Source organism: Gorilla gorilla, chromosome 10, assembly GCF_029281585.2.
Source record: "Gorilla gorilla gorilla isolate KB3781 chromosome 10, NHGRI_mGorGor1-v2.1_pri, whole genome shotgun sequence".
Lineage (NCBI taxonomy): Eukaryota > Metazoa > Chordata > Mammalia > Primates > Hominidae > Gorilla > Gorilla gorilla.
The window spans coordinates 138,222,747-138,236,400 of NC_073234.2; the positions used below are offsets into that span (position 1 = coordinate 138,222,747).

The 13,654-nt window shown below is 44.6% G+C and overlaps 1 protein-coding gene across 10 annotated transcripts in view; it reads left to right on the forward strand.

Annotated features, from left to right (window-relative positions):
* CCDC62 (coiled-coil domain containing 62) overlaps nucleotides 1-13,654 on the forward strand; it is a 54,654-nt gene that overhangs the window by 18,198 nt on the left and 22,802 nt on the right. For 8 of the 10 annotated variants that reach the window (XM_063694438.1, XM_063694435.1, XM_063694439.1 and 5 more), the window contains 4 exons: nucleotides 1,062-1,163; nucleotides 6,361-6,449; nucleotides 7,139-7,254; nucleotides 10,174-10,899. In XM_063694438.1, the coding sequence (XP_063550508.1) occupies nucleotides 1,062-1,163; nucleotides 6,361-6,449; nucleotides 7,139-7,254; nucleotides 10,174-10,899 (1,033 nt within the window). The remainder of the gene's footprint in view (nucleotides 1-1,061; nucleotides 1,164-6,360; nucleotides 6,450-7,138; nucleotides 7,255-10,173; nucleotides 10,900-13,654) is intronic. The other 2 variants (XM_063694437.1, XM_055358258.2) reach the window with 1 other exon arrangement.

The window sequence follows — 13,654 nt, forward strand, 5'->3', positions numbered from 1 at the left end:
TACCACAGACATATTCAAGGAACAGAAGGAAAGGAGGGAATGGCGGTGGGGAGATGGGCAGGTGGTCAGGTCATGCTGGGCTCTGCAGTTTGCGGTAATGAATTTGGATTTCACCCTCAGTGCAGTAGCAAGGCTTTTCACTGAGAAATGACACGAGCAGATTTTTATTTTTATTTTTATTTATTTATTTATTTTTGAGACAGAATTTCACTCTTGTCGCCCAGGCTGGAGTGCAATGGCGTGATCTCAGCTCACTGCAACCTCCGCCTGCCTCTCAAGCAATTCTCCTGCCTCAGCCTTCTGAGTAGCTGGGATTACAGTCGCCCACCACCACGCCCAGCTAATTTTTGTATTTTTAGTAGAGACGGGGTTTTACCAGGTTGGCCAGGCTGGTTTCGAACTCCTGACCTCAGGTGATCCACCCGCCTCAGCCTCCCAAAGTGTTGGGATTACAGGTGTGAGCCACTGCACTTGGCCTTTATTTTTATTTTACTTTACTTTTTTTTTTTTGAGATGGAGTCTCACTCTGTTGTCCAGGTTGAGTGCAGTGGCGTGATCTCAGCTCACTGCAACCTCCGCCACCTGGATTCAAGCGATTTTCCTGCCTCAGGCTCCTGAGTAGCTGGGATTGCAGGTGTGTGCCACCACACCCAGCTAATTTTTGTATATTTAGTAGAGACGGGGTTTCACCATGTTGGCCAGGCTGGTCTCGAACTCCTGGCCTCAAGTGGTTTGTCCGCCTTGGCCTCCCAAAGTGCTGGGATTATAGGCGTGAGCCACTGCGCTGGGCAGATTTTGATTTTTAAAAGACTGCTCTGTGTACACTGGGCTGTCACAGGAGAGGCAAGGCTGGTGCAGGGAGGTCAGTCAGATGAGAGCAAGCAAAGCCTCCAACCAGGGTCCTTGCCAGGTGTGGAGATGTTGGCTGTGAAACAGATTTTGTCTATAGATCCATCAGGACTGGAAGGGGCCGCTGAGGACGTGAGAGTTAGGCATAGTGTGTATATGAGGACTGGAAACGAGTATTTATTTGAGGACTTTCTTTTTCTTCTGTTGTGAAGAGGACCTCAATGAAAAGACGACAGAAAATAATGAGCAACGAGAAGAGATCATTCGCCTCAAGCAAGAGAAAAGTTGCCTGCACGATGAATTGCTTTTTACTGGTAAAACAGAAGATCGAATGTATTTGTAACCTAGACTTGCAATGATGACAGGCTGAAGGAATTATACCTCTCCCAAAATGTTTTTTTTTTTTTTTTTGAGACAGGGTCTTTTTTGAGACAGGGTCTTGCTCTGTCGCCCAGGCTGGAGTGCAGTGGTGCAATCTCGGCTGACTGCAACTTCTGCCTCCCGGGCCCAAGCGATTCTCCTGCCTCAGCCTCCTTAGCTGGGGTTACTGGTATGAGCCACCACGCCCGGCTAAATTTTGTATATTTAGTAGAGACGGGGTTTCACCACATTGGTCAGGCTGGTCTTCTTGAACTCCTAACCTTAAGTGATCTACGGGCCTTGGCCTTCCAAAGTGCTGAGATGGCAGGCGTGAGCCCGGCTTTTTTATTTTTATTTTTATTTTTTTCTGAGACAGAGTCTCACTCTGTCGCCCAGGCTGGAATGCAGTGGCATGATCTCGGCTCACTGCAACCTCTGCCTCCCAGGTTCAAGCAATTCTCCTGCCTCAGCCTCCCAAGTAGCTGGGATTACAGGCACGTGCCACCATGCCTGGCTAATTTTTATATTTTTAGTAGAGACGGGGTTTCACCATGTTGGCCAGGCTGATCTCGAACTCTGGCCTCAGATAATCCGCCCACCTCTGCCTCGCAAAGTGCTGGGATTACAGGCATGAGCCATCACGCCAGGCCTTTTTGTTTGTTTTTAACACCGTTTGTGGGATCGATGGTGGACCAAGCAGCGAGTGTTAATGCTGCCATCCCGTTCCCAGTCACTATTTCCTCTTCTGTAAAATGAGCTATTCTCCCTTCCAGCTTAAGCGTGTGACTCTGCTTCTCACTAAAAACATAACATAGATGCTCCTTGACTTACAGGGTTACATTCTGATAAACCCCTCTCAAGTCAAAAATGCATTTAATGAAGCCAACCTACCCACCAGCATAGCTCAGCCTAGCCTGCCTTAAACATGCACAGAACACTCGCATTAGCCTGCATTTGGGCAAAATCATCTCACACAAAGGCTGTTTTATAATAAATTGTTGAATATATCGTGTAATTTACTGAAAGCAAAAAACAGAATGGTTGTATGGGTGCTCAGAGTAGGGTTTTTTTAATGAATGCGTACCCCTAGTAAAAGGGGGACTGAGGGTAGGTATCAGTAGACCAAAAAGTGTTCATAAGATTTTCTCTTCGGAACTTTACCTCTAAATCAATGACTTTCCTAACACACACCACTGAGAAGAAAGCCCAGTAGAATCATCTTGGCTGGAAGGGATGTCAACAAGCTCTCTATGTCAGTCATTCTCAGTTGGGAATGGAGAAGTAGGCCTTCACCAGTGGAAACTCTGAGATACTGGGGGTAGGTAAGGAATATGGCAGGGAATGGAATGCAGTTTGTCTGTAAATTAATGGGAAAAAAAATTGAGGCTCACCGCAGCCTCAAACTCCTGGACTCAAGGAATCCTCCTGCCTTGGCCTTCCTAGTAGCCTGGCTAAATTTTTAATTTTTTTGCAGAGAAGGGGTCTCACTGTGTTGCCCAGGCTGGTCTCTAGCTCCTGGGATCAAGCGATCCTCTTGCCTCGGCCTCTCAAAATGCTGGGATTACAGGTGCGAGCCACCATGCCCGGCCTAAGAAGTTTTAAGTGAAATGGAATTCTTAATTTTAATCTCTTGTGATTAAAGATGGGGGGGAAAGTGTGGCATTCTGCCACTAGAGGTCACTATTTTCACCATTTCTAGGATTGCTGCATCTGCAAGTAGTGATAACCCGTTAACGCTGCTAAAGATATCACATATTTGTAGCTTTACAGTTGCATTCAAACAGTCCTTGGACCAGCATTTGTATGCCAGGTGCCCTGCGATATGCTCAGAAGCTCACAGGCCCGCAGAATTTACTACTATACAAATGCTATGCATAAAATGCTATGGGAGGTCAAAGGAAAGAACAAAGCTTAAAGGATACGTTAGTCTCTTTTCTTTTTGATTAATCACTTTTTACCCGTGCACTCTACTATGTATTACTAAGTAAAATACATGGAATTTGTTAGCTAATATTATAATAAATCGATTTTGTGAAATATTTTTATCATATACTAAGCAGATTTCTTTACCCAGGCTGGAGTGCAGTGGTACAATCACAGCTCACTGCAGCCTCAAACTCTGAGGCTCAAGTGATCCTCCCACCTCAGCCTCCCGAGTAGGTGGGACCACAGGCACATGCCATCACACATGCCTAATTTTTAAATTTTTTGTATGGATGAGGTTCCACTATGTTGCCCAGTCTGGTCTGGAACTGCTGGGCTCAAGAGATCCTCCTACCTCTAGCCTCCCAAAGCGTTGGGATTACAGGCATGAGCCACCACGCCTGTCATCCTAAATTGATTCCTTAAACATCTTCTTAACTAAAGACAATCTCACACCATTGTCTGAAAACAATTTTTGTATGTTTTATTCTTCTTTTTCAAAATATAGACAATTGGTAGATTTGCATGTTTCAATTATAAAAGTGAACAAAGCCTACAAAAGAATTTATTTATTTATTTTGTAGAGACAGGGTCTTGCTCTGTTGCCCAGGCTGGAGTGCAGTGGTGCAATCATAGCTCACTGCAGCCTCGACTGTCTGGGTTCAAGTGATCCTGCCACCTCAGCCTCCTGAGTCGCTGGGACTACAGGCATGTGTCATCACACCTAGCTAATTTTATTTTTATTTATTTTTATTTTTAGTAGAGGCAGGGTCTCGCTATGTGGCCCAGGCTGCTGGTCTTGAACTCCTAGCGTCAGATAATCCTCCTGCCTTGGCCTCCCAAAGTACTAAGATTATAGGCATGAGCCATCGTGCTTGGCTTAAGCCCAAAAAAGAATTTTTAAAGGGCATAACATGATAATATGCCGTCAAGTGCTATGGCTAAATGTCACGATTTGTTTTTGTTTTTGTTTTTTTTTCGGAGATGGAGTCTTGCTCTGTCGCCTAGGCTGGAGTGTAGTGGTGCGATCTTGTCTCACTTCAACTTCGCCTCCTGGGTTCAAGCAATTCTCATGCCTCAGCCTCCGGAGTAGCTGGGACTGCAGGCACACGTCATGACACCTGGCTAATTTTTTGTACTTTAGTAGAGACGTGGTTTCATTGTGTTGCCCAGGCTGGTCTCGAACTCTTGAGCTCAGACAATCCACCCGCCTCGGCCTCTCAAAGTGTTAGGATTACAGGTGTGAGCCACCGCACCCAGTCAGATGTTACCATGTTTTATTTGAAGTTGGAAGATGTCTTAAAGTTTTACTTTTAAGTTTAAAACTTGTTGAAAATGCAGTTCTTTTTTTTTTTTTTTTTTGAGACGGAGTCTCGTGGAGTGCAGTGGCGCGTTTGCGGCTCACTGCAAGCTCCGCCTCCTGGGTTCATGCCATTCTCCTGCCTCAGCCTCCCGAGTAGCTGGGACTACAGGCGCCCGCCACCACGCCCGGCTAATTTTTTGTATTTTTTAGTAGAGACGGGGTTTCACCGTGTTAGCCAGGATGGTCTTGATCTCCTGACCTCATGATCTGCCCGCCTTGGCCTCCCAAAGTGCTGGGATTACAGGCACATTCTTTACATAGGCTGAGGGACATGTTTTGCTTGTACATAACTAGGAGTAAGGAGTTTGCAAAGAGAACAATAATACTAGTTTACATTTCTGTGGGTCCTGACAATCCTGTAGGTGAGCTCTTATAGACTGAGTGTCTGCCTCAGGTCTCCCAGGCAGTAAAAGGCAGAGTCTTGATCAGAATTCAGCAGGTTCCAGGCGTCTAAGTCCCTTCCCATTGTTTTATCTTAGGCTGCTTGTTCAGGCAGATAGCAGCAGAGAGTTCCTTACCTCTTTGTTTTCTGTGGCCAACTTGTGAAAATAGTCAGACCCAATCCACTTTGATCTCTCAGCTAAACCCAGCCATGGAGAAAACTATCTGAACTAGGGAAACATTTATATTTACAATGGCATTGCCTCTTATGCAAAAGTAGATTATTCTGAAATCAGAGATTAAGGCAACATTCAAATATACATATTTTTTTTTTCCTTTGACCACCTGCCCTCCCCCACCGCCCCCCCCCCCCCCCCCCCCCCGCCAACCCCACTGGCCAACATTCAGATATATTTAAAATTACTCTGAGGGCCAGATAAAGTAGTTGGCTTTTGTTTAGGGACCATGCTGTATCCAAAACAAGTATTTATTTATTTTTTTTAAGAGACAGTGTCTTGCTGTGTTGACTCAGGCTGGTCTCAAACTCCTGGGCTCAAGCAATCTTCCCACCTCAGCCTCCAAAGTAGCTGGAAATATAACAAAACAGGTTTATTTAAACATTAGGAAATATAACAAAACAGGTTTATTTAAACCCTGCTTGGATGCTGTTAACATGAAAGGCATGTAGAATTGAGACCCACGGAGTCAGATGCACTACGGATATCACTTCCACTGTTAAAATGTCTCAGTTTTGGCCGGGCATGGTGGCTCATGCCTGTAATCCCAGCATTTTGGGAGGCTGAGGCGGGTAGATCACATGAGGCCAGGAGTTCGAGACCAACCTGGCTAACATGGTGAAACCCAGGAGTTCAAGACCAGCTTGGGCAACATAGTGAGACCCCATCTCTATTTTTTAAAATATTTTATCTTTTAAAATTTAAAAATAAATAATTGAAGTAATATGTATTAAGTATAGAGATTTGGAAATCATCCTTATTCTATCCCCCACAAAAGGAAAGACAAATAATCCCTGAATCTACAAATCAGTTCTTTTTTTTTTTTTTTTTTTTTTTTAAGACAAAGTCCTCACTCTGTCATCCAGGCTGGAGTGCAGTGGCGCAATCTCTGCTCACTGCAACCTCTACCTCCCAGGTTCAAATGATTTTCCTGCCTCAGCCTCCCAAGTAGCTGGACCACAGGCAGGCACCACCACACCCAGCTAAATTTGTATTTTTAGTAGAAATGGGGTTTCACCATGTTGGCCAGGCCAGTCTCGAACTCTTGACCTCAAGTGGTCCACCCACCTCAGCCTCCCAAAGTGCTGCAATTACAGGTGTGAGCCACTTCATTCAGCCCATTCTGCTATTTTTAAGTTCAGGAACAACAACAACAAAAATGTTAGCTGAGCATTAAATTGTTGGAAATGGAGAGGTTTGTGTGGCTACAGCTGATGAAAAATGTTAATAATACTTGTTCTTAAATAGTAGAGAGAGAAAAGAGGAAAGATGAATTGCTTAATATTGCGAAGTCAAAGCAAGAACGCACAAATTCAGAACTGCACAATCTGAGACAGGTATGTCCCCAATCATCCTTCTCTATCACATAAGAAATGTTTGTAAACAAATAGCAAATTAGGAAAAATGTATGCCCGTCGATTTTGTTTAATTGGTGGTTTGGAATCCTAACTACATTAGTTGTATATCATGTTTATTTATTTTTATTATTATTTTTTTTTTGAGATGGAGTCTCGCACTGTCAACCGGGCTGGGGTGCAATGGCCTGATCTCGGCTCACTGCAACCTCCACCTCCCAGTTACAAGCGATCCTCCTGCCTCAGCCTCCCAAGTAGCTGGGATTACATGTGCCCACCACCACGCCCAGCCAATTTTTTGTATTTTTAGTAGAGACAGGGTTTTACTGTGTTGGCCAGGCTGGTCTCAAACTCCTGACCTCATGACCCGCCCACCTCAGCCTCCCAAAGTGCTGGGATTACAGGCGTGAACCAGCGCAGCCAGCCTGTATATCATGTTTAGTACAGCAAATAGGTCTTGTTTGTGGTGATCAAAGGTTGGGAGCCCAGCTCTCCTAGCAAATCTTAGTGCTAACAAAGGAAAATTAAAAGCAGACATATTTAGCATATTTCTCTAGTAACTATCTGACCTGTTTTAGGATTTGTGAACTGTTTCAGGGAAAGTGCCAAATTGTTGGTTCAGTTTAGTTTTGTTATTACATTTCATGTTGATTTGTCAATCTCTATGACAGATTTATGTAAAACAACAGAGTGATCTGCAGTTTCTTAATTTCAATGTGGAAAATTCTCAGGAATTAATACAGATGTATGACTCAAAGATGGAGGAATCAAAGGCCCTGGACTCCAGGTAATCTTAGCAAGATGCAATTAATATGATCTTGTATTATATTCCATCAGCCAGTATTTACTGCACACTTACTGTTAGCCAGTACTACTACTATTCCCCATATGGTAGGAAATAAATGTGGCCGGGCACGGTGCCTCACACCTGTAATCCCAGCACTTTGGGAGGCCAAGGCAGGTGGGTCACCTGAGGTCAGGAGTTCGAGACCAGCCTGGCCAACATGGTGAAACCCCATCTCTACTAAAAATACAAACATTAGCCAGGCATAGTGGCTCATGCCTGTAGTCCCAGCTACTTGCAAGGCTGAGGCACAAGAATCGCTTGAATCTGGGAGGTGGAGGTTGCAGAGAGCCGAGATCATGCCACTGCACTCCAGCCTGGTAACAGAGCAAGATTCTGTTTCAAAATAAATAAATAAATAAAAATATAAAAATTAGCTGGGCGTGTTCACGGGCATATGTAATCCCAGCTACTTGGGAGGCTGAGGCAGGAGAATCATTTGAACCCCGGAGGTGGAGGTTTCAGTGAGCCGAGATCGCGCCATTGCACTCCAGCCTGCGTGACAAGAGCCAAACTCCGTCTCAAAAAATAAATAAATAGGCCTGGTGCGGTGGCTCATGCCTGTAATCCCAGCACTTTGGGAGGCCGAGGCAGGTGGATCACGAGGTCAGGAGATCGAGACCATCCTGGCTAACACGGTGAAGCCCCATCTGTACTAAAAATACAAAAAAATTATCCAGGCATGGTGGCAGGCGCCTGTAGTCCCAGCTATTCGGCAGGCTGAGGCAGGAGGATTGCTGGAACCTGGGAGGCAGAGGTTGCAGTGAGCTGAGATCGCGCCACTGCACTTCAGCCTGGGTGACAGAGTGAGACTCCGTATGAAAAATAAATAAATAAATAAATAATAAATAAATACAATAAATGTGTGTGAGCTAATAATGATTGTCATAATCCTCAGTCGCAGGAAGACCCGATCTAAGAATTTTAGTCATGATCCTGATTTAGCCACTGGATAGAAGTAAATTTATTTAACCTGATTTTCCCTTCTGTTGTGTAGAAGGCTTTGAGCTAGAATAGACACTACAGAGATGAATCATTCGTTCATCCATCCATCCATCCATCCATCCATACATCCAGCATTCAGTGTTTGGACACTAGGCTAGGACTTGGGCACACGTAGGTATATAGGGCATGGCACTCGCCCAAAAGAAGTAATGCCAAGGAATGCATTGATCACTGAGTAGGAGCCCCACTCCACCGAGGGTGATCTGTGCCCTTAACTGGATTTTCCTGCTTGCCTCATTAATAGGAAACATCTTCCCTTCCCCACAACAAGCAGTGTGGGAATTAAATTGGTTTCGGTAAAATTAAAATATAAACATATAAAGTGTGGTTTAATTTAACAGGCATATAACTGTACCATAGCTCAACTTAGTCTACTTTTCTAAGCCAAAATGTTACAAGAAGTCTTTGAAAGGGAGAGGGATTAGGGAAGCTCCCCATGGCTGTTTGGAACCATGGAGGCTGGACTGGGTTGCAGCAGCGACTTTCCCTGGGAGAATGGAGTTGAGAGCAGCAGGGCTTAGTAGCTGCAGCACTGCAGGGATCACCCCAGGCGTGTGGCGTGTGGCTGGGGCCGCCCTGCTTTCCGCTGCACTTGCTTCACTTTCCTTTGGGGCCCTCTGCGGGGAGTTGTGGCCTGTGGCTCTGGGTCCTAGCTGCTGCCACAGCCACCAGACACCAGACTAACTCAGAGCTCTCTTGCAGGCAGAAGCCCCTTACATACTGGCTCTTTCTCCTTTTTCGTTTTTTTGAAATGGGGTCTTGCTCTGTTGCCCAGGCTGGCATGCAGTGGTGCAACCTCAACTCACTGCAACCTCCACCTCCTGGGTTCAAGCGATCCTCTCACCTCAGCCTTCCAAGTAAGTAGCTGGGCCCACAGGCATGCGCCACCATGCCCGGCTCCTTTTTTTTTTTTTTTTTTTTTTTGTACATATGGGGTTTCGTCATGTTGCAAAGGCTGTCTTTCTCCTTTTTGACCTTCATTGCCTCTAGGAGGTACTAGATGAGTTGAGGTTATTCCTTAAAAGCTTAAAATAGGCTGGGCGCCATGGCTCACACCTGTAATTGCAGTGCTTTCGGAAGCTAAGGCAGGAGGATTGCTTGAGGCCAGGAGTTCAAGAGCAGCCTAGGCAACATAGCAAGACCCTGTCTCTATAAAAAAAAAAAAATTTTTTTTTTTTGAGATGGAGTTTCGCTGTTGTCACCCAGACTGGAGTGCAATGGCACGATCTCGGCTCACTGCAACCTCCGCCTCCCAGGTTCAAGCAATTCTCTTGCCTCAGCCTCCCAAGTAGCTGGGAATACAGGCCTGCGCCACCACGCCCGGCTAATTTTTGTATATTTAGTAGATGGGGTTTCTCCATGTTGGTCAGGCTGGGTCTCGAACTCCCGACCTCAGGTGATCCACCCGCCTCAGCCTCCCAAAGTACTGGGATTACAGGCGTGAGCCACTGCGCCTGGCCTCAAAAAAAATTTTTTTTAAGCATAAAATAGTTTATAGCATTATGGAAAGAGAGAGTTGTATTTCCTAAGATATCAGAATGATGCAGATTAGAATACCTGAATACAAGTGACATGAAAAATTTTAAAGGAAGATTTATTAAAAGGTTTTGTCACATTTCTGCAGTATTCTTTTTTTCTCATGTAGACAGTAAGTGCAATAAGAGGAGGATGGAAAAGGGAATGTGGGCTTGGTGGTCAGAAAGGCTTCCTGGAGAAGGTCGGGCTGGAATTGGGCTCTGAGGTTCAGACAAACGAGTCTCGCTGGGATTTAGCTCTACTGAGTTTTGGGTGAAATGTTTAGAATGATAGCATCAAGTATATCTTATAACCTCCATTTTTTTTCTGATGCCACCATAGCAGAGACATGTGTTTATCAGACCTTGAAAATAACCACCCAAAAGTCGATATTAAGAGGGAAAAAAATCAGAAGTCACTGTTTAAGGACCAGAAATTTGAAGCCATGTTGGTTCAGCAAAATAGGTCAGACGAGAGCTCTTGCGATGAATGCAAAGAGAAGAAACAACAGATCGATACTGTGTTTGGGGAGAAAAGTGTAATTACGCTGTCATCCATATTTACCAAAGACTCAGTAGAGAAACACAAGTCTTGGTCTCTGGGAGGAAAAACCCAGATTGAACCCGAAAACAAAATTACATTGTGCAAGATCCATGCAAAATCACCAAAATGTCATGGCACTGGGGTTCAGAACGAAGGAAAACAACCCTCAGAAACACCCACTTTATCTGATGGGAAGCAGTGGCATGACGTCAGTGTTTACCTGGGCCTGACCAACTGTCCAAGTTCAAAACATCCAGAAAAGCTGGATGTAGAATGTCAAGATCAGATGGAAAGGTCCGAAATCTCATGCTGCCAGAAAAATGAAGCCTGTCTGGGCGAAAGTGGCATGTGTGACTCCAAGTGCTGCCACCCGAGTAACTTCATAATTGAAGCCCCAGGCCACATGTCTGACATGGAGTGGATGAGTATTTTCAAGCCTTCCAAAATGCAGAGAATTGTCCGCCTCAAATCTGGGTGCACCTGTTCAGAAAGCATCCGTGGGACACAACATGACTCCCCAGCAAGGTGAGTAACGTTCACATCTGTAAACACCCACGGAGCATACATGCCAGTATTTGGAAATACAAAGGGTGACGGAAGCCACGCCATACCTACTATTCATCCAGAAGCCGTGTTTGCTAACAGAAATCTTCCTTAGGACCAATGGTTCCCTCTTTTCATCACAGCACGGACTGTTGAGTCTTTAATTATAGAGGCTCTATTAGATTCCAGGGACGTGTTTATACTGAGGACGGCTTCTGAGGCAAAGGTTTTGTTTAAAAACAAAACCAGTTGTTATGACTTGGGCAAATATGTTTTATTAAAAAGCAAAGGGGTGGATCGCTGCACAGAGTGGAATGCCACCCTAGAGCATTCCTCACCCCAGAAGCCATTCTGAACTGACACGCCGACCATTTCTGGTCCAGATGGCATTACCTAGACCCCATATAAAAATGTCTCTTGGTGCATTGTGGTGGCTCATGCCTGTAATTCTAGCACTTTGGGAGGCCAAGGCAGGAGGGTCACATGAGGCCAGGAGTTTGAGACCAGCATGGGCAATATAGCGAGACCCTATCTCTACACTTTTTTTTTGGAGATGGAGTCTAGCTTTGTCGCCCAGGCTGGAGTGCAGTGGCGCAATCTCGGCTCACTGAAACCTCCGCCTCCTGGGTTCAAGCCATTCTCCTGCCTCAGCCTCCCAAGTAGCTGGGATCAAAGGCGCACACCACCATGCCCAGCTAATTTTTGTATTTTTTGTAAAGATGGGGTCTCACCATATTGGCCAGGCTGGTCTTGAACTCCTGACTTCAAGTGATCCACCCACCTTGGCCTCCCAAATTGCTGTGATTACAGGCATGAGCCACCACACTTGGCCTCTACACATTTTTTAAAAATTGTTTTTAAGTTAGCTGGGCATGGTGGTGTACACCTGTAGTCCCAGTACTTGGGAGGCTGAGGCAGGAGGACCACTTGAGTCCAGGAATTTGAGACTAGCCTGGGTAACATAGTGAGGCTCCATCTCTACAAAAAAAAATTTTTAGTTTGCTGGGCGTGGGTGGCAAACACGTGTAGTCCAAGCTACTTGGGAGGCTGAGGTGGGAGGATCACTTGAACTCAGGAGTTTGAGACTGCAGTGAGCTATGATGGTGCCACTGCACTCCAGCCTGGGCAACAAAGTGAGACTCTATTTCAAAAACATTTGTCATGGCTCTTTTTTTAAAAATTGAGATGAGGTGACACGATATTGCCCAGGCTTGTCTCGAACTCCTGGGCTTAAGCAATCTTTTCACCTGTGGGGATTACAGGTGTGAGCCACCACATCCAGCATCTCTCAGCTCTTATCCAGAGTCACTTAGTATATTTACATATCTGACCGTGCCTGCCTTTGTGTTCATTCATTTCATATCTGTTTGAGACTTTACATTGCCCAAACTTTCTTAATTTTTGAAAATCATTCAGGAAAGAGGATACTTGTATTTAATAAGCTGGTAAGTTACTGGTTTTTTTAAGAGAAGAAAATTTAAGAGAATAAGGCATATGCTGCCTTATTCAGGCTTGTCTTATTGTTGGAATAGCTGAATCTTGTGTGTGAGTGTCGTCATAATAATGTCTGCTATTTTTAAATAAAGCATAGCTCTTTAATCTTAAATTACAGAAAGGATGAAGTTTCTATATTGAGAGGCATATTTTAATCATTACATTGGCTTTTATAGGACTTTATGATTAAAGTTTATTTCTAGTGCTTAATTATTTGGAGTATCCTTTGGCTCTTTAATTGTATTTTGTTTGTTTATTTCCTTTGGCCCTTTTAGAAACTTGAATTGTTTAAAGGTCATGCAGATAGTCATTCTGCCAGTTGCAAATTATTTTAAAAAGTCGGTCATCACGCTAAATGTCATCTATTCATATTTGATCTTTAAAGATCTTTGGATAATTGCAAATATCAGGGCACAATGCCTATTTTTCACTACTGAACAAGGACACTCATATATTAAGGGACAAGCTTATGTCAGATAGTTTTAAGAGCATAGAAGATTAAATTTAATGTATGAAATAAGTTCAGATTTACATTCAGAGTTTCTTTCAAGGCCCTTTTGACCTCACCGACTTAAAATGATTGAAGTGATTGCCTGTTCTGCCAGCAGAGACGGATGCCAAGATATCACATGACAAATATGTGATTAAGTAGAAAGATAATTATGTTTTTCTATTTTTCCATAGATTATAAGAACTTGCGTACCTACTTTATTATCTAACTAAAATGTTCACATCTGTGCCAGCATTCCATTTGACAAACAGAGGTTTACCCGTGCAGGGAGAAACTGGGGGCAGCCTGTTCTCACTTCATTGTAGGTTACAGGGAAGGAAGCAGTTCTAGTGCCTCTGGTCTGTTCCAGAACAGCTTTTGCTGTCAAACTCAGGCGGATCACCTGAGGTCAGGAGGTCGAGACCAGCCTGGCCAACATGGTGAAACCCTATCTCTACTAAAAATACAAAAATGAGCCGGACGTGGTGGCACACGCCTGTAGTCCCAGCTACTCGGGAGGCTGAGGCACAAGAATCACTTGAACCCAGGAGGTGGAGGTTGCAATGACCCAAGATTATGCCACTGCACTGCAGTCTGGGCAACAGAATGGGACTCGGTCTCAAAAAAAAAGGTCATTGGCCAAGTGAGGTGGCTCATGCCTGTAATCCCAATACTTTGGGAGGCCAAAGCAAGGAGGATCTCTTGAGTTCAGGAGTTGAAGGCCATCCTGGGCAACAGGATGGCCCATCTCCA